This window comes from Motacilla alba, chromosome Z, assembly GCF_015832195.1.
Source record: "Motacilla alba alba isolate MOTALB_02 chromosome Z, Motacilla_alba_V1.0_pri, whole genome shotgun sequence".
Lineage (NCBI taxonomy): Eukaryota > Metazoa > Chordata > Aves > Passeriformes > Motacillidae > Motacilla > Motacilla alba.
The window spans coordinates 51,021,828-51,043,621 of record NC_052046.1 but is presented as its reverse complement, the minus strand read 5'-3'; the positions used below and the strand labels follow the sequence as shown (position 1 = coordinate 51,043,621).

The window sequence follows — 21,794 nt, the reverse complement described above, 5'->3', positions numbered from 1 at the left end:
GAGAAAAAGGGGATACAAAATTGGGGTAGAGTGTTGTGTGCTTGGGAGAGGGAGTGTAGGACTAGGCAAACTGAAGTTATGCAAACAAATGTTGTGATAAGGTGAGATAAACAGATATGGGGGGAATGAGGAAAAGAAAGTGGAGGGATAAAAGCAGAGCCTGAAAGGAGAACAAGTAGTGATAAAATCAGTATAGTTGAACAATTCTGTTGGTAAGTGTTTAATACATAGCTGCAAGATTAGAAACAGGAGAGAAGGAAGTGTGTTGGTAGGTGAATCTGAGATATGAATGTTACCATAAATAGCTTCTGAAGAACTTCCCCTCAATCTGACAAACAAGTATGTTTGTTCTGTCAGTATCTTTGCATATCAAAATATAAAGGGATGAGAAGTTTAGAATAAAGTGAAGTACAGGATAGTCACCAGGTATTACAGAGAAGGAGATGCCACTTTGGAAGGTTTCTTCTAGAACAAATAAATTGCAGCTACAAAAATTATAGCAAACAAGATAAAGACTCAGAGTTTGCTTACCGCAGGTCAGAATTTTTCTTTCACACAAGTGTCTGTAGAGGCGCATTATGTGTCCAGCATCCTGCCAATGATATGCTGAACTCCTTAGATGGGTTTAGCGCAAAATAAAACACTAGAAGAAGACTGCTCAGCCACTGTGCAAGAGAAATTTCTCTTTACCAGGAAGCCATAGGGTGAAACAGAAGATGTAAATGTCACTGTTTTGAAAATACATGAGATAGACCAGGAGTTATCATGTTCATACTATGTCTTGTGCAAACAATTTTTGTTCATGCTGCATGTTAATGTCCAGAGGATGACTTCTGTGAATATAAATTGCTCCTTCAGACACTTCTGAGGATCCCTGCGGTTGTTTCTCCTCAAAGAACTTAAGATGGCTTTTGGGGGAACAGTTCAAATAAGACAATTTTTTTCATGATTTGCACACTTCATGTCTTCAGGAGGCATTTGTGAACATAGATTCTGCAAGAAACTTGAGCTTCCGTACATCAAAAATACCTGTGAAACTTTGTTAAGAATGACTGTTCTCCTGTTAATGAAATGCCTTAAACACATTTGCTTACCCACTTTATTGGATCTCATGTATGCCAGTAGAAGGAAAAAATACTGGTCACTCTTTATGTAGATATGTTTCTGTTCATATTTAACGCGCATGTCATTTCATTACACTGTTGTGTAGTTTTATTAAATTTTAAAACTGCAATTTGTTAAGTTTGCTAACCTGGGGTTTAAATTCCATGCAGGGTACTGTATCAATTTCTATTTCACGGCCATTTTTTCATTTAGTATTTCTTCATGACACTGCCTACGGTTTTACTGTGAGGTTTTTCTAGAGTGTTGTAGCAGATGAATTTTAAAGGTTAGGCAAAATCCTTTTTTGTGATTAAAGTTGGTAGAGTGTGTATATAATCCAAGACTGTTTGACTTTATAAAGAATTTACCACTCCACAGCAGTAAACCATTTCTGAGGTAACTGAGTGGTGGCTCAGGGGTAGAAGAGTTGAATTCTAATCACTTCCTGATTTATTAAATAAAATGGATCTTCTTGAGTGGCCATTCCCCATGGGCTCCTGACTTACGCTGATGAATTTGAAATAGTAGCCAAATCCCTTGTGTGGTCTCTCCTGACTATGATATTCTGGGCCCTCAGTGGATGCAGCTCTTAATTCCCTATATGGAAACTGTTACCAACTTGGCAGCTTACTCTTCACAGAGTTTAGCAAGTGTGCATGTGTTACGCCTCTTAATTAAAGCGTTCATCCTGCCTTCCTTAACCTTCCTAAATAACTTGTATTTTCACCCAGCTGAATTCTTGGAGCCCCCTGCCCCTCTTTTTTTTTTCCCTACATGCGTGGCACATTTAACCTTCTAAATAAATTGGTGTTTTTCCTGTAGGATACTGGTGGATAATCCATTCAAGTGTTCCTGTGAAATCATGTGGATCAAGAAATTTCAAGAGACCAAGTTTTACACAGAAACTCAGGACTTATATTGCATAGATGACAACAATAAGAAGACAGCCTTGCTGGATATGAAGGTCCCAAACTGCGGTAATATTCTTTTAACATAAAACTACTGCTAAATTATTGTGAGCCAGAGAAAAACAAACATGCTTTTCTACAAAGTGCTTCTCAGGATGTCAACAGTGCCCTAAAGGAAAGGTTGGCAGTGTTTGAGTGGTCTTTTGTCCCACAATAAAAGGTTCTTGGAACTTCATAGAATCACAGAATAACAGAATATCCTCAATTGGAAGGGACCCATCAGGATCTTGGAGTCCAAGTCCTGGCCCTGCACAGGACACCCCAAGTAACACCATGTACCCAAGAGCATTGTCTAAATGCTTTTTGAAGTCAGACAGGATTGGTTCTGGGACCAGTTCCATGGGGAGCCTGTTCCAATGCCCAACCACACTCCTGATATCCAACCTAAACTTCCCTGACTCATCTTCATACCATTTCCTTGAGTCCTGTCATTGGTTGCATTGGTTACAAGTATGCCCCTTCTCTTCCCCTCATGAGGAAGTTGAAGACCCCAATGAGGTCTTTCATCAGTCTCTTTCAGGTTAAGTGACCTCAGCCTCACCTCATATGGCTTCCCTCAAGGCCCTTCACCAGTTCATGTAAACCTGTTCATTTTTCTCTTGATTCTTTAAGAATGTACCAATATTCAAGTGCAGGGAAACAGAATAATGATTATAGATAGCAAGCAAGTATTATACAGAATGCATGTGCCTTTGTTGAATAAAATATTAGTGTTTCCAAACTCAATAGACATTCACAGTTCAATTTTACCTACTTGAAATTTTTTCAGGTACTTATAGTTAATGAAGTATCTATTTTCCTTCAAAAATACTAGTATTAGGGCCATAGGAAGAAAATTCAGAACTACACGCTACTTGGGACAAATTAGCAAGAGCTCTGTTCTCCATGCTAATGAAACTCTACTAAGTTCACTTTAAAGGTTATACAAAAGAGTTATATCAAACTTAAGTCTGTGACTTATTGCAACATATTGTTTTCACATACATGGATCTAGAAAAATATGAAAAATTATATAACAATAAGGTGATGTCCTTCTCTTTTTAACATACAGTTTTGCAGCCTATGTATGGTCGTGGGACAGCTGGGGAAGGGCTTCACTCACTAGCTGAAGATTTCTCCTCCTCTGTATATGAGAGGCAGAAATGGGGTGTTTCTAACATGATCTCACATCTGCTGGACTCTAGAAGCAGAGTGGGAAACTGGGTTCCCCGGCAGCAGGCGGGCTGGAAGGAAAGAGGTCAAGAGGTCTTCATGGAGGGCTGATTTGGATAGGAAAAACTATAAATGAATGTGACCAGTAGGTGAAATTACATCTTTTTGCCTTCCATCTTTGTCTATGGAGCATCATTTTCTCCACTGCCTGTGTGGAGGGTGTGACATCCTCTGATAGCAGCTGCCTGTAAAGAACAGCTACGGTGGTGACCACTGCAGGCTCAGCAAGTGCAGTATTTACTGTTAATAATGTGTTTTGTGGCCTCATTTCAATGTTGATCTTGTGCCCAGCTTCTTTCTGGGGCTAGGTGGGGTGGCAGAAATGGTGTTAATGTCTCATGCAATCAAAAAAGCCCCACATGTTGCAGGAGTCTTGTGAGCTGCAGAGGTGGTCTTGTGTATTCCAGGATCTGATTTACCTAAAATGAGAGATATAATACCTAGCTGAGCTAAATGGACCCAACCTTCTGCTCTAGCTGGATGGACTAGAAGGTAGATTAATGTACTGGGTGTAGAGAGGTCAGCTGTTGGACTGAGATCAATTATTGCAAGAGAGAAACTCCAGCACATTTTGTAACATTCTTAGCTGGTGCATCTAGAATTTACCAGGTTGCTAGGATTTTCCTTTGAAAACTTTTAATGTTAAATACCCAGAATAAACCTGTGAGAGATTAGTTCTTTCTCCTGATTTCTTAACCATCTGCAGCCAAAACAGGCTTGTCTCAGGGCTCTGGATGCTGTTTAGGTGCATATGTGTGTACACATGCGTGCATCCTGTGGACATATCTTGACTAAAATACTTGTCATGACAAGGAAACTAGAAGAGGAAAAGGAGGAAGGTGAGTATATAGAACATTTAGACTGAAATTTGCAGTATGTGTAATTTGCATCTGGAAAACATGCATTGTATTGAAGATTTGAGTGGATGCCAGCAACATGCTGACAAATAATTTTTGTTAGTTTACAGAGTCCAAATATCACCAAATTTTACATCACTTTTCCTCCCCCTTTTTTTTCTTTTGTTTTAGCAGCTGTTTCCTCTTAATTTACTTTTTCAAAATTAACCAATGCAGGACATAGATTTTTAATAAAGATGATAGCACATCCTTTTCCTAGACATAGAGTAGAGAATGCCTGTTGAAGACACCCATATTGGTGGGTTGTGTTCTGGAAGAAATCTGAAATTTTCAATGCATGGCTCTTGGTTTCAGTATCTTTGCAGGTGTTTTTCTGTATTTTGAAGGACAAGACTTAGTTTCAAAACAAAACCGCGGATGAAGCTGGTATATCTCATTTCCAGAACCTTTTGGGAGGCTAATATGTAGAACTGAAACAGAAGAGAAATTAAACTTTTGACATATTCAATTTTTTTCCTGTGAACTCTGGGATGTTTTTTACCTCCATTTGATATGAAGAGAAATATTTGGGCATGTAGGCTTCTGCATTTTTTTAGTGCTTTTTTAATTTTCTCTGCTAATGAAATGGTTCCAGCTCATCTTGATGAATTTCTTTGGTTTTTTTTTAATTATTTAATTTGTAAACTAAGCAAAAGTGCAGTCTTCTTTGTGTTACTTCATAGTGTTATAGTAGGAGACCTAAAACAGTATGTGATAAATGTTTTGATAATAGATTGCCTTTCTGCTGTGTGCTGTAAATAAATCTTTTGCTGGGAAGTCGGTAGAAGCCAATGTGGTTTATTGATCATAGGACTTCGGTTTGTAGGTAATTGATGAGAAAATCAGCAAATTTCTGTGGTACTTTGCTAACCATTTGTACAGTGGGAGTGTTCAGTAATGTGCTGATTAAAGATTGACTGCCATTTAGATGTCATCAACTTTGTGATTTAATTTCTTGAGGTTTAAAGTCAGGTATGCTCACTATCTAGAAGATCCTTTCCACCTGCAATATTAAAAGTGTCAATCAATAATTATTTTTCCAACTGCATTTGAAATGTATGTAGATACAATGAAAATTGTCGAATTGTTCTAGGTTTTAGGATCATATGTAATTACTGTGTCAAAGATTTTCAAGTTGCATCTACCACAGTAGCAGAGCCTTTTGTGTATAGAGATGGTGATGTTCAGTTTTGCCATTTTCAGAGCATTTGCCAGTTGTCTGTACAGCATTGGCAGCACTACCACCTGGGACATCTCCTTTTGTTTCCATCTGATAAATAGCACTAGTAAATCAATAAAGAGAACTAAATGAGTAAACACTTTATTCTTATTAATGATTCTAAGCTCTGTTGGCTATTACCACCAGTGTCTTAAGTCCTTGGAAGTGAGGCATGTTCTGTGCCTTGGGTAAGGTTGCTTAAAAGACTGTCAGTCTGCAGATCACTGGAGCTTGCTGAATGCCAGGGAGGCAGGACCACATCCTTGGGACTGATTGTTGATGTGCTGCTTGCCCCTCTGGCAGACAGTTACTGAGCCATTACCATTGATTTCAGTGGTATGGAAAGAAGTCTTTTTATCTTCTGGTGTTTTGGGAAAAGGCGTGGCTTCTACAGCTGTCTCTGGAGTCCTGTACAGAATTTGTATTGCTTTGCATCTCAGTCTGGTTAATGGCATTTTGCCTTATCTGGCCAATTTCGTTTTTTATATGGAGATGTGATGCTGAATCTGTCTTTCAGTTTTGCTTACTGTGCCAGCTTTGGATGCTTTTTTATCATATGCTGTTTCTTTAGGTGCCTTCTTTCTTATCACTGGTCACATATGCTAGCTGCAATCTACTGAACAATGTTGCAAATTAGTTCCCTGTGCTAATTTGCTTTACATATCACTAAGGTATATTCAGAATGGCTGGCTGTTTACATCTGCAGCCTGTCAGTGGAACTGTTGTCTTGTCTAAGACCTATGTGATTTAATGAATGCTCGCATTCTTTGCCTGTCTTTTCTCCTGTACACAAACTACTGTGGTGTTGCTTTTAGTGCATACTAGGATACTTGTGTATATTGAAAAAAATTTAGAATTTGTTGTAATGTAGAATTTCAAGCTAAAGTAACTGCTTGCTCATTTCTTACTTGTTGGGGAAACCCATGATTTTTAACAGGCAATTGCTCAGATGACTGAAAATGGACTGGAACTGGGTCTAGCTTCATTTAAGCCTGTTTCTAGTGATTTTGTTTTTTGTGCTAGAGGTAAATAAGAAAGTGGCAAAACGAGACTGGAGGCACGTTATTATAAATTGTGAGAAGGAATAAAGGCAAACTGAAGGATTGACACATTTGTTTCTTTGAATTTACAGAAAAGATTTGTACTATTACTGAGCCAATAAAATAGGCATTAGATCTTAAGCAATCGCAGTACAATGCAGTCTAAAACCAAAGCAAAGGCATAATCCAGTGGGTGTTGACATTCTTTTCCATTATCAGCTAGATTTTACTGATAAGATTATTAGAAGGAGAGTATTACAAGCAGAATTGAGTTTTAAAAAAGCCTTAAATGTTTTCAGTGTTTACATTTCAGAATATTCATGGGTTCTCTACCCTGTGTTGTTTATTTTGGCACAAGAACTAGATGTAGTGCATGATGTGTGGTGGCAAACTCTTCTTTTTTTCTCTGTAAGAGTTTTAATTCTTATCTGTGATCATGGGCTATGTGAAAAACTTCATTTTTTTTGTGACACTTTGACAGTAATGGAGTTTCACTGTTGCTCTCAAGTTGAGTTACAATTTTTGAAACTTAATTAGAAGAATTTTCTAGCTTGTAAGTGGAAATAACCAAAATTTTATGGAGTTTGAAAGGCAACAGGAATTTCATATTCAAAGATATGAATATAACTTTCTTCTGAATATGCAGTATTACGTATTTGTGAATCAAACATCAACTTTCATACAGATGTTTAGATGTGACAATCTATGTAAATCAAGGATTGTGAATTATGATAGTTGAGCCACATGTGGCATATGTGAATGTCTCATATTAAAAAAACCCCGATTTTTGTTTGATAATACTGGTTCAAGTTCTGCTTTATTGTCAGCAAAGGAGATTTGTAATACAAAGTAGATTAGAAATAGAAAGAAGTAAAGCATTATCCAAGGGAAGAAGTGTCTCTGAACTCAAGATGTGCAGGTTTACAGAGATAGTCTCTGTGCCTGACTTGACACAGCTGTGTAAGGGTGGAGTACTATCTGCTAAGGAGAACACCTCTTTGACTCTTTTCTAGTGATATTCTTACTTTGCTCTGTCTAGGTGAAGACTGATGAGTAGATAACTCTACCCTGAAGTCTAAAGAAAGTACTGTTTTCTTTAAAAGGGGAATCCTTTCTTCAAGGCATGCATTCATAATATACTCGACATATGGTATACTTGGTACCAAAAGCAAAACCCATCATTTTACTTTTTTTGTATTGCTCTCTGAAAATGTTCCTGTTTCAGGATCACATTATTATTATGTTGCAACATTAGGCAGGTTAGCATTATTTTCAGTATTTTCTGGACACACATGAAATTCTGCAGATAACAATCCTGAAACTGCATTTCATACACTTGGTGAATAAGATGCCATTTGTTAGAGGTTTGCTTAAGCTGGTTTGGTCCTCATTAACTTACACTTCAAAGGCTGTTTAACTCTCAATTCATCTGTTAAGCTTGTGGCTGACATATTCAGCCCAACGGCACTACCTGTCTTTGGTTTTCCTTTGAAAGCTATTGTGGGTCAACTGTAGCATAAATGCCACATTAGAACAATTTTGGCAGGTTTAATTTAATTTCCTTAGCCATTCAGAAAACATGGTTGGATACCTTCACTACTAGCACAATAATTGTTGATAAGGTTGATAGCTTCTGTAAAAACACTTCATCTCAAAATTCTTGCAGACAAAGTGTTTATATTACTGGGACCAGGTAATAATATGCAAGATCCTATTTTATTCAGCACCTTCCTATTAGAATCCAGACTACACCTAATGGTCGTAAAAGAAAGTCCTGGGAAGAAGTTAAGGAGCTGATGTAAACCTTGGAGTTTGGTCATCTGGTTTGAAATATCAGAAGCGACCTTCAGAGCTTCTGTAGAGGTTGACTGCAGACGACAACTTGGTGTTCAAATGAATTTGCGTGGGTACAAGTCTGTTGGTGGTTTTTGGCTGCGCTACATTCATGATGGCTTTTGAAGCCCTGGATGGTGATGGTGTGACAGTTCTGTGGAGACAGTGCTTATTGCTGTGGTCATTAAGAGGAGTTAGCAAGTCTTGTTGTCTTTGCTGTGGCATGTGCTGGCTCTATGTAAAGAAGATTGCTTCTAGTGAAAGCATTAGTTACATATGGAGTGATGGAGTGTTTAAAGGCAAAGTGAGAGTGCATTTGATCTGGGAAAACAATACTTTAAATTTGACTCATCATCTTCTGGTGGAGATTCTACTAGTTTAATTGTTTTCTGTAAAGGTTCTTGGTGGAAAGTGGCAATCAGGCATGACATGAGAGGAGGGAGATTTCATTTAGTACTTTAAAATATTTGGGAGGTTCAGTGAGCTGCCATATCTTTCATTCTACCTCCTGACAGAAATACATTCTGCCCAACCTATGCAAAGTACCATTGGTAATTTGGTCATTGTGGAAAACACCCATCAATATTTACTGTGCCACATGGCAAGCATATGACTATTTAGTGGTGATTCAGTGCTTTATTCGATGGCTGTGTATTCCTTTGAAGATTTGAAGAAATTTTGATCCAGGTTTTTAAAATTTACATTTACACACTGTGGGCAGAGTATGGAAATCTGGGGAAATGGGTCATAAACCCAGATTCATTTTCATCTTTTCCTCTTATACCTCTAAGATTAACACCTTTACTTTCCATTTTAACCATTAACCTATTAACCATCTTAGCCATTTTAACCTATTTCAAGTTTTGTTGATCATGATGGCAAAATCTTAGTGAAGTGATAGAGATGCATGATGGTTAGTATCACGAAATGAAGACTGGAGAGGAAAGGGATCTTAGAGCTCCAGAAAAAAAATGGAGATGGGGATTTTTGGGCTCTGAAAGATAAATGAAAGATGAAATTTCATTTTAAATGTTCTTTATTTCTGCCAATTCTGTATATTATTTGCTTAACATATTTTTTCATCTTCACTGAATATGTTTGTCTTGTCATCTTGTTACAACTTCTCTGAGATTTCTGCAATTTTCTGTGTACTGAGGATTTTGATTCTGTGGTTGTAATACAACAGGAAATGGAAACAATTGCTTGTGATTCTTTCATTCATGCTTTGCATGTAAATTTTTGGGGTATCCTTTTTTAGTCCTTTGAAGATGCAGCCAGGCTGGAAATCTGGCTCAGGGCTTGTTGGCTGAGGCTTTTGCTAAGTGAGACCCAAGAGGTGAATCACCAGCTCTTATCTTTATAGCTAGCATTACTAGAATGTTTCTCACTGGTTTGGGTTGTTTTGTTTTTTTTTTTAAACCCTTGAAAGCACATAGGAAAAGCCCTCTGGAATTAGTAAACATAACTGCCTTTTCAAACAAGGCACAATTTCAATAGAATGATACAAGAAACATTGTATCATCATATCCTGCTTTCCGTACAGCCAGTTTTGAGCAAGTAAGAGCTCTGAAATTTGCAGATCCATGTGACACTGTGGATAGTTGCATTGTCAACCATCCTGTTTTCAGACTCCAGAAAATGCAAGCAGTGGCTGTTACCAGGCTATACTGTCGTGATGTAGTTAGTTGTATGCTTTGTCCCTAGAATGAAAAAGCCAAACCAGGAGAAGCAAGAACTCTAGACTTTATTGGCATGTGAGGAAAGTAGAATGATTTTAATCACTGTGCCCTATGAATTGCAGTGGATGTTTTATAAATTAGTGGTTCTGATAGGCTACCTTGAATGGTTCAGTTTGATAGCTGGTTGCTGTCTCAGTATTATTTTAATCATTCTGTGTCTGATGTATTTATTAAAAAGATGGGTTAGGGATTTTAGGTGAGGATTAAAATTACCTGGTTAAAAATCAGATGCAGAAAAAATTATCATTTTTTCACGGTATCTTCTTGTTCTTCTTACACAACAAATTGACCTTCAAAAACATGCCAAGCAAACAGGAGATGACATGGGCCTCACTGAAAACCATTTAGTGATTCAATAGCAATATTAAATTTACAGTATTCTCTCAGGTACTAATTTTTTCATAATGCAATTCCTTAGGTGTTAGTGAGGCTAATTGATCATATTAAAATAATTTTTAAAGGTTTTTTAGCAACTGAAAAAAATGCTAGAGCTGAGCAGGTCAAAGTTGAAGCAGAAGAAGTGAATCTGGTATTAATTTTGTAAAATGTTTTATTACTGCAGATAGTGAAACAGTATCTTTGGTGTAATGGTAGATTGCTTCTTCTGGCTTGAGACTACTTTCTTTTAAATGTGCATTTTGGATACTGGCTTCAGTTCTTGGTGGTAAGAGTTGTGTTACAGAGTAGAGTTTTTATTTCTTTATTAGATCATATCCTTCCTTTGACATATAGTGACAGTCTGGCTCTAGGAATGCCAGTCTAAATTTTCTGTAGAAAGTAATAAGTAGCAGCATGAAGACTTGGAAAGCCCTGTAGGAATACAGGCACATTTATTTTTTTAATTTCCATTGACAGTTGTGTAGCCAAATGTAGTAGTAACCTTTGAAAATGGCATCCAAAATGTTGGTTTTGTGGTTGCTGAAGTCCCTGCTGTGCACAGGGAAGATGTGAGTCATTCCCTAGTGATGCTTGGCAGTTTCACTCTCTGGTGGCTTTAGGCCATCCTTTTGCACTAATGATGGTCTGTGAAGGTAAATGCCCCCCCTCCCTGAAACCCTACTTTAAGGAGTGTTTGTTTCTCCTAATGCATGAGGTGGTATTTGGAGAGACTCAGCTGACATAAGGAGTTCCTCCTGCTTGTCTCTAGTTCTGTCTAGTTGTGCTGGGGTGAGGGAAGTGACTGCTTATTCTAATCCAGAGCTGCCTATTCCTGTGAATAAAGTGTAATCATGCTGAATATGAGAAAATACATTTTGTATTCAGTGAAAGCACATAGCTATTATGTACCAGTGCATAATGGAAACACATGGATTTTAGTGTATGGTTTCATCTCTCAAGCTGTGTTACTCTCTACATTGCAGTTTAAAGTTCTCAGTAGCAGGTTCTGTCCTCCCATTTTTGTAGAGATTGAAAAGATTTCAATAGAATATTCAAAAGAAAAAGGAATTGAAAAACAAAATAAAAGAAGGTGGTCTTAAAACGATCATTCAGAAACTCTCTTTACCAGAGAGTTCCACCAGAAGAGGAGAGTACTCAATAAATTTGAATGTGAGGAATTCCAGAACTCATAAAAGGAAGAGGCTCTTGCATGCAACCTGTATACATATTGTTGCAGAAGGTTAAGGCCAAGAATATAGCAAACTTCAAATATATAGCAAAAATCAATCAGGTACTAGCAGGATTATTGCTGATATCCAGAGTTATAATAATTAATTCTATCAAAATTTGGAACAGAGATTGTGTTTTGAGTTTTGAGGCATGGATTAATCTGTCTGACAGATACCAAGATGAAACTTGTGGAAGCATGATGTCACGTCTACCTTGTAGAGGCCCTTATGCTACAGTCTAATCTTGCTATGCTGGCAATATACAAAAATATTTGAATGTACTATCTGATAAGTTTGTATCAACTGCTGTTTACAAAGTCCCTTAAAATGTACATCCCTGTCAACAAAAGTGATAACTATCAAAACCACTGTATTTAACCAAATTAACTCAGGAGTAAAGGCAGCATGGTTGGTGGTTGGCTATCTCTGTAGTTCTGTAAGAGTCAAAGTATTACTGGCCAATATAAAAGGTCTCACACTACACTGGGCATACAAACTGAGCATTTGTGTATGTTAAGGTCCATTGTGTTCTTTTAGCATACAGTTATTTTTCAGTACAGATTTTACTGCTTGGTGTCATTGCTTTGCTGGTAAAGGCAATGTATCACATGTCTAGATGAGGCCTTATATGACTGTCTTGCTTTTCTCAAATACAGCCACATCTCAACTAGTGTGGATTCTACTGTGGAGCAGTCTGGGTGCCACTGAAAATCAAAGCAAAATTAGCCTGCAGTTAAAGTACGCTATCCCAATATATCCAACGAGAAAAAAATGCATCCTGAGACAATTCTTGTGTTTTCCACCCATCTTATGATTGGGAAGAAGAGTAAAAGAAAAGACATACAATAATGTGATTTCTAATCTATTCTGTCTCTAATTCTAACACTAATTCTAACTCTATTCCATTCCATTCCATTCTGTTTGTACCTTTTTAGATGCAGGGGCCTTGCAATTGGTTTTTAGAACTTTATGAACATACAGAATAATAAGCACTATTATTTTATAGCCGTCTGGCAGGATGCAGCATTATGTAGTTGTTTCCATTAAAGATGTAACACCAGCATTACATGTGCAGATTTCTGCAAACTAAAAGAACTAGATCTAGTTCTGGGTGGGAACCAGAGTCAGTACCAGAGGAATTAAACTTCAGTTGCTTATCCTATAAATAGGATTCCATTGCAGGAAGAAGTTGTCTCAAAACTTAACAGCTATTTAAAGGAGAGCTCTAAGGGACAAAAGTTATTTTTATTTTTGCTTGCATGAGAGGTTTCACATGAAGTGATGTGTTAGTAGAAGCTGTGCCAGTTTGCACAATGAAATGCTAATCTATCATGTAGACGTCCTATTAAGTGGTGGGGTTAAGAAGAGTGGGGATCTTTATTCTCTTTGCATGTTCAGGTCTAGCAAGAGTAATTGGAATAGTATTTAGAGGTGTTGTGGAAGTCTAACTTTATAAAGCAAATTATCTCATTACTTCTCCCCTTGTTCTCTAACTAGCATAATTAATATCCAAATGTTCCCTAAGATTAGTTTTATTTCCTGCTCAGCTAGTTGACAGACACTGGTGAGATCTGAATTCACAGCAGGCTAGAGCAGATGGCTACTTTCGCTAACAGATTACTGCATCAAGGCATACAAACTCCCAAGCTCTGTCTCAATAAACTTCAACACATGATTTATAAAGTGAACATAATAGAAGAAATCCATGATGCCTATAATGGGAATCATATTACCACACTACTTAAAACACTGTGAGAATTGCCTGAGCAGTTATCGTATACTTGTGCTGATCTTCAAATCTTATTAGGCAGGAAAGCATTGTCTGGAAAATTATTCATCTTCTTTTCTCTATTGCTTCCACTCAGTTGTATTTTATTGAACTAATTTAAGGGAGGTTTCCAATAAATCTAGCTTCTGTTAAACCTCCAGCAAACATATGAATGTGTTCACAGTGATTTGATGACTATTTATTTGTTTTGGACCTTTTACATAAAGAAAAATTTCTCTGCTAAGCTTCTATACCAGCAAGTCCATGCTGAAACTGCTGTACTCTCAACTAAAAAACACAACCAAAGAGAGCTGTTGTATCAGAAAAAGAAAAGTAATTGCAAAATCATGTATAGATGTCCTGCACAGCAGATAAGCTTGATTATTTGAGATGACAAATTGCAAGTAAAATTTGCCTGGAACAGTTGATGTGAAATGCCTCACAAAGGAGACCATGACTCTTTGCAGAGTGTAGCAGCATCAAATGATGACCTAGTATCTTTTAAGATGTTATTTCTAGAATGATTCATAATTATTTGTCACATAAATAAATACAAAATGTAATCCTTCTGTGCCTGAAATCACTTATGTTGCTAGTATTATTTTGGAGAGGACAATTCTGTAATTCTTCGTGTTTCTGTAAACATTCAGCATAAATTTACACTCTGGGAAGTTCTGATTGCTTTGGGTGCCTTAGAACAAGGCACAGAGTGATTTATAACTCTGTAAGATGGAGGGGGAGTCCTAATTCTTATAAAGCCTGGTCGTGTTTCCTGATGGGTGTATCTCACTGCTTTTCTGGTTTCCCGAGGACAATAGAAAAATCAGCTGATGTGCCTTGAGTAAAGCTCTGTGCAATTGTTAACCCTCTCTTCTGTCCTTTCCTTTCTCTAGTTCAATCTGTTAAATTCTCCATTTTCCTCTGTTTGAGCTTAAGTTCTAGGTTTTGCCCTGCTCACTCTGAGCTATGTCTCTGTATGAGAGGGGATCTTCAGTCTCTTGTGGGATACTGGGAGCTAACTGTATTTTCCTGTTAGTGTTATGAAGAACAGTGGAAATACCACAACATCACTGAACCCAGATGTTGCTTTGTAGCTATTATAAAGAGACAGATACAATTTCCAGTTTTAAAGAGTAAAGGAAGAGGGTTTTTTAATTTTGAAGTTAAGATAATTTCGGTTTGTGCACCTGACATATATTCCCGTATAACTAACTAGTTAATGTATTTCCACATGCAGTAATGTTTACTTAGGATGTGAAGCAGAGGAGGTGCAGAAAATACATAGCAGCAAAAGATTATAGTTTTTTTATTTCCAAAGATGCTGTTTGTAGTGTCTGACTGAATAGTACTGACTACAGTGAATATTTGATGTATTGCTTGCTTAGAGTTGTATGGTGTCTGTTGTGTCGAATACAAAAATACATGTTGGGTTTTGTGTTGTTTCTATCACAGACTTGCCCTCAGCAAACTTAAGCAATTACAACATCACCGTGGTGGAAGGAAAGAGCATCACGCTGTACTGTGATACCACTGGCGGGCCACCCCCAAATGTGTCCTGGGTGGTAACTAATCTTGTTTCAAACCATGAGGTAAGGCTTATAGTCAAACACGTGACAATTTAGGTGACACCTGCTGAAGGATGGAATGCAATTTCATGGCCATCTCTAGTTAACTTTCTATTATAAGATGAAATAGATAGTTAATGTTGGGATTACATTTATTTTCCAGTTACTTTCAATCAAGGGTGACTGCAGCAGTGCTTTTGCGGAATGGCAGACCTTTGTTTCTCAAGATTCTCATTTTTCACTCTGGTTTTTGGCATGTTCACTTGTAAATGAGAGTAATGCAAATTTTTGGAATTAATGTGACTTGGAATACTGAAACACAAGCACTTTCTTATTATCACTGGTACCTGCCTACAGAGACTAAATCTATACTGATTGTGTAAAAAAAAATTTGGTCTGTAATTATATTATATTTTAATTTCATAATTTGGTGTGTTGGAATTTGGTTGTAAATATTTTGCAGCTTGTTTAATTTTTCTTCAACACACTTAGCAGCAACAGAAAGCCTTGAAATTGAAGATTTCACTTAAAATACTGTCAGGTTGGTTTTGTTTTGGTTTATTTTTTTAAATGATGTATAAATGTCTTTCCTCATTGAAACCATCTAGATGGGGAAATTTTATTTACTGGGCTCTTTATATTTTTATTTTTTGTTTTTGTAGACTGTCTGCTGCTAAGTCATTTCTGATGGAAATATAGAAAAAGGTGGAGTGTATAAGTGGAAATAACTTGCAATTATTTCACAATGGGAAAAACCCATGCTTATTACCATTTTATGGCATTTGCTTTCCTATAATCATGATGGTGCACACTATGTAAAGCTTCTTGGTCTGTACACGGTCTGGGAAGTGTACTTTCAAAACTCTTCCTGCAGTGAGGAGGAGACAGGACCTCTGGAGTTTCATAGTTTTTATATTTTCTTTCCGAAGTTCATTATATCAGGCTTGTATAGAATTTAAGTAGTCTGTCTTTCATTCCAGCTTTCATGAGTAAGACCTCTGCAAAGCTCTAGCTGTATTTTTAAAATTTTCTCTGATCTGCAAAAGTCCCCAAAGGCATCAAGGCATCAGTCGTCATCAAGAACAAGAAATTAAAACACTTTGGGGAATCTCTGCCAAGTTGCACTCTTTTTCAAAATTTTTTTAAAGTTTCAATTTCTAGCAGCCAAAACAAATGTGGGACTCTGTTCAAAAAGTGAGATCACCTAATTTTTTTAACTCTCCTATCTTTGAAATGCCATGGTCAGTTTGCTTCAAGTTTTCCATGAGTATTTGTCCTGGCATAACTTGATCATGCTATTGTAGAGGGGCTTATAATATAGGCTGGCTACAAACTTAGTCATGGAGCACAGCAGTCTTTTCAGTAGCAGAAGAGCATGAGCCTTTTAGACCTTATTTGTGGTTCTCAACTATCCTTTTCTATGAGAGTTGCTTTTGGTTTCTTTTCTTTCACTCCCATATCTCAGTTTCTGCCTTCATTTTCTTCATCTTGTATGCTTCTTTTAACTGTTTCCTCTCACTTCTTTTAAAAGAGGGACATTAGCTCTTTTAAGAGTTAAAACTAGGTTTTAGTTCTGCAAAGCTAACCTTTATGTTCTGAGTTTCTGTGTTGATGGATAGTTTGACTGATGTTGTTTAGATTTTTCTTGCTGTAGGTTGCAGCCCTGAGCATGTGTTTCATCCATTCTGCTTTCAGTCCAGCTTTGAGCTCTGCTCAGCTCTGAGAATTACAAAACAGGAAAATGTGTGAAGGGGTGTTTGCTGTTCCACCTGCCTCCCCTACTGTCACACTGAGGTCAAAGGGACGTTGAACTCATGTGGAGTTAGGCTGTCATCTCAAGCTTCAAAATTCTGTTTGCACAGGACTGTATGCAGGAGCATTCCTACATATTCCTGTTGACTGCCACTTAAACTCGCTGTGGTTTTACAATTATAGTGGGTTACTTGTTTGTGTTGTCTGTAGCACTGACAGGATACATTACAAAAAGTACCTGAGAAGTAGTTTTAAAAATGATTGTAATTGGGTTTTTTTTGGTTTTTTTTTGGAGGGTGTTTTGGTTCTTTTCCAGTTTAACAAAATAATTCAGCTCTTTATTAAAAATTCAAATATGGAAATAATAATTATTTGGTGATCATATGAAGGGCCTGATTTATAAACATCAGATAAACAACTAGCTTTACTAATGCTTTTTGTGTGGGGATTGTAATTCAGGCATATTTTTTTAGCCAGTGTGACATAGCTGTATAGTCAGTATGTTTTTTAAAGTTGTAGATAGACACCCAGATTTCTAAGAATCATAAGAATCAAGATTTTTAAGAATCATCATTCCTACCTTAATTAGCTTCTTCTTAAACACATAAAACAGCACTTAAGCTTTTAGCTTAAGCAAATAGCTTAAGTAGTAGAAGATATGCAGTTTCTTGTGGAAGGTTTCTTGAGAAAAGGAAGCTTTCAAGAGAAATTTGGTTAAGAAGGAGATAGAAAACATGTCAAGATACAGTAGGGCTCAGAAGACAGCAGTGGAAGAGATGTCAAGCATAAATTTAAAGGAAAGAGAAAAAAGGATGAGTAAAGCAAGGATTGGACAGAATATAGGCAGGAAGAAAACGTTCTAGAGAACAGGGAGAGATAGATCATAGAAATCAGTCATGGAGAGAGGGATGAGCAAGGGTATATGATTAGAGGGGAAAAAACATTTGTGTAGAGGGGATAAAGTGGTAAAAAAAGGGCACAGACTGGAAGTGACAGGGCACAAACATGGTTGAGTGCAATGTTTGTAGCAGGACTTTGCAGCTTTGAATCTGCTGCCACTGACTGTTAGAATTGGTTCTGTAGGTGTTTTATGTCTGTTTGGATAAGACACTAAAATAAGACTTAAATTAATTATGGACAGATACAGCTAAAAGGAAGGGAAAACAAAAAATGCCATTTAGCTGTAGCCAGTAATTCCATCCCTCTCCTTTGTTCTTAATGCTGTGGTTGATGATACGTGTTTTTTCTGATCATTTTCAGAGTGACACAAATAAGAACCCTGCCTCTCTCACCATCAAGAATGTCTCATCAATGGACAGTGGACTGGAGATTTCCTGTGTAGCAGAGAACATTGTGGGAGAGGACCAAGCCTCTGCTGAGCTTACGGTATTCTGTACGTATGTGGGCCTCCATACTGACCTGGAGGCTAAACTGCATTGGCAGGAGCTGTTCTGGGCATTTTTTGGACCTTCAGGCTGTTGAAATGAAAATCTTAAGGTGTGTCAACTGTCCACTGCAGTTAATGGTAGCAGTAGCCCAGTCAGACATTGTTGCATTTATCTTTTTCAGCTCTGTATTCTGCAAAAAATATATTTCTGACTGCTTTGTCTTCCAGTTAAAAGAACCTGTAAGTAAAGGTCTGAAATGCTGACTGCTGGATGGCACTGTCAGTGTGGGAAGGTTTGTAATGGTGTGTATATACATGCACACTGTCTCAGCAATTGCAAAGTGTGAATTGCAAAGGCTAGTAGAATTATATAAGACTACACATGTTTAAGTTCTTACTACCTAAAACAACAACTACTTTGTTCAATGTTTGTATGGTCAGATATAAATTTATTTGTCATAGATTTGAATGGTACACTTATTTCTCAGGGCCAAGGAAGGGAGAAGGGTCATATAGTGTAGAGAAGCATTGGTTTCTTAGATCTGAGCTCCAGGCTGAATTCATTTGACATGAGCTACACGGCATGTTTTCACAAGTTGCAACCCTCTGTTTAATTGAAGATGGGAATGGAACACTTTGAAGATGGCAAATTTTGCTCAGCATGTGCTTATGACAGAGTAAACTAGGAAAAAACACTATAGATGTAGGTTTGTATGTTGAAATTGGATATGTAATAACTATGGGAACAAACATAAACTAGAAATGTTTAAAGAGTGTAAATGAGATTCTGAGCTTGGCACTGTTATGGGTGATAAAAGGGAGTATAACTAGAAGAAATTTGATTTAGTTAAGAGTAAGTATAAAGGAAAATAATGGGCAAGGTGTTGGAATAATCTCTTGAGGGAAACAGAAGAGGTCTGTAAACTCAAGGCATTTAGCAGGTTTGAACAAGGAATATGTATATTAAAGATTTTTTTTCCCTGACAGAATAATCTCTAAAATTAAGTAATCTGTTTTGTCTTTGATTCTAATAAGAAAATAGTCTGTAAATCTGGATTCTTAGCTGAGTGTCTTTCCGGTAGTACTTATTTTTGGCCAGTTTTAAATATTTTCAATACTGCTCAATACTGCTGTCTTCTTTCAGAACTCTTGTGCACTATCTTTTGAGCAAAGTAAAACTAAAATGTCTCTCTCCTCCTTCTAAGTGATCCAGTGACTGAAGTTCCCAAACCTTAAACATTTTAAGTGATTTAACTTCAGTGTTTGAAACTAGTTTGTTTTATTTTATTCTAAAGAGTGGCTTCAGTTCAGTTCAGCATAATACTCTAGACAGAGCAGGTATGTTCCTGTATGAGTATCTTTCAAATTAGTTCCATTCCAACTAGTAACATACTTTTGTACTGATGAATGAAAAGTACTTCCAGGACAACTTGGGAGGGAGGAAGGGAGGGAAGGAAGGAAGGAAAGACATGTTCAGAATATTCTGATGTTCTTCACTCTTTTTTCCAATATAGTTGCACCAAATATCACATTTATTGAGTCTCCGACTCCGGACCATCACTGGTGTATTCCATTCACTGTGAAAGGGAACCCTAAGCCCACCTTGCAGTGGTTCTACGAAGGAGCTGTACTGAATGAGTCCGAATACATCTGTACTAAAATACACGTTATCAATCAAAGCGAATACCATGGCTGCCTTCAGCTGGACAATCCTACACACCTGAATAATGGTGCTTATACCTTACTGGCAAAGAACGATTATGGAGAGGATGAAAAACGGGTTGATGCTCATTTCATGTCAGTGCCTGGAGATGGTGAGTGTAGGGTTTTTTTGTTATGCTAGCAATTGCAAATTGATGAAAATGGTGGAATAGTGCTTTTGGCCAGTTTAATTATTTTGAAGGAAGGTTTTTATAGATTTTTTTTTCTGAAGTAATGTTTCAATGTTACTTGTAAAATAATGTTTTTCTTGAGCATTTTCTTCTTGTTTATTGCTTCTGAAGGGAAGTCATGCCAGTGCTCTGGCCTGACTCAAATCTTCCCTTTGAGAAACCATCCTCCCTGCCAGCCAAGGCTAACGGAAAGTAGCTGTTTCTGAAGTTTTCCCAAGTCTCAGTTCTTATCCTGAAAAGCACAGAGTGCCAATTCAGCCCCTCTGCAACTTGGTGTACTGCATATGAATGGAACTAGGTAGTGTGTTCAAGGACGTGGAGGATGCTTGTGTGGTATCTAGTGCCTTGCTGCAAAATTGACAGTGCAGATAAGTGAGTTCATGATAATATGTTGTTTTGGGACCAGAGGGAACTGGAGAAAAAACAAGTAACCCAGAAGGAGGATGGATAAAGTCTCAGATCTTAACAGGCATTTTTGGTGTCCAATTGCTGTTTTTCTAGGTGGTGGCTGGGCACCTACATTGCTAAACTCCTAGCATTCAAGAATCTTGAATCAGCATTCAAAATGGTTGCAACTTCAGTTGCTCTAAAGATTCCCCCTTGCCCTTTCTAAATACTATGTGGGCAGGCTCAAGGTGGACTAGCTCACTGAATTGCAGGCACTACTGTAAATGATTGATGTTCACTGTGGTTTGATCTTTTCCCACATCTTCAAAGCCATACATGAAGTGGCTGTAATAACAGTCACTGTACGTGCAAGCATATTGGAGCATGTGGAAGAAAACTATGAGTGGACCTTGCACATTTGGAGTACAAATAGAAATGTCATCTTGTGCAGAAAAGTGCATAGTCGTACCTCAAAATATGAGACTATGAATCTTTGGCTTTTTGACCATGAGATATAAATAGTTGCCTTAATTCTTTTTTAAAACAGCAGTGCTCTGTAATGTTATCTGATGGAAAAGAAAAAATGGTGAATATTTAAATTCTCTTCCTACACATCAGGCCACAGACCACAAAAATCTGGTCAGTGTTTCATTTTTTACCCTTTCAGCTCAGTTTGCTGAAATGGCTAGAGAGATGGTAGGTCTTTTGCTTTCCCATCCTTAGGAGAAGATGAAGAGCTGATAAAGAGCTTTATTTACTTCCACTGTGCTCACTGCTCCTCTCCTCTTTTTTCTCTGAAGTTCTTTCTTAAAGCGACTCATTACAGAAACATGCCATGGTTTCAGCTGCTGGTGTCCCCTAATACTGCACTTTCATTGTTCAGCAAAACAGTTCACCTCATGGATGTTCTGTGTACAGTGGAAGTTCTCTTACACCCTGATTATTTCATATGAACCCAGTTTCATTTTCTAACAGAGCATTAGCTACCTCTAATACATTAGGTGATTATATAATTTTTTTGGTCTTTGATCCAAATGCCTTTCTTATCCTGTTATTCCTTTATGCTTCTGTCCACACTAAAAGAACTATAGCTATCCTCTAATTTAGAAAGAAAACATGATTTATTTGTTCCATCCCTTTTATATTTGTATACAATGTAAGTCTACCAATATAAACTGTTCTGTATTCTTTAAGAATTTCCCAAGATCTGTGATGGAATAAGCTTCACAAGAAGAGTATAGAGGAAATGGAACTACGTATAGACAGGATGTAACTGCATTAGAAATTAGTTCATGCATAGTGGATGGCACCAAACCAGTCTTAAAAATTAACAACAGGGGAAATGGCTTAGCTACTTAGCCTCCTCAATGCTGTTTTTAGTTTTGTCCTGCAAGAATCATGGAACAGAGCTTCAGAAAACACCAC

The 21,794-nt window shown here is 37.4% G+C and overlaps 1 protein-coding gene across 8 annotated transcripts in view; it reads left to right on the top strand.

Moving 5' to 3' along the window:
- Positions 1–21,794, top strand: part of NTRK2 (neurotrophic receptor tyrosine kinase 2) — a 195,924-nt gene that overhangs the window by 27,402 nt on the left and 146,728 nt on the right. For all 8 annotated transcript variants that reach the window (XM_038125699.1, XM_038125706.1, XM_038125700.1 and 5 more), the window contains exons 5-8: positions 1,927–2,081; positions 14,839–14,975; positions 17,964–18,096; positions 19,605–19,904. In XM_038125699.1, coding sequence (XP_037981627.1) covers positions 1,927–2,081; positions 14,839–14,975; positions 17,964–18,096; positions 19,605–19,904 — 725 coding nt within the window. The remainder of the gene's footprint in view (positions 1–1,926; positions 2,082–14,838; positions 14,976–17,963; positions 18,097–19,604; positions 19,905–21,794) is intronic.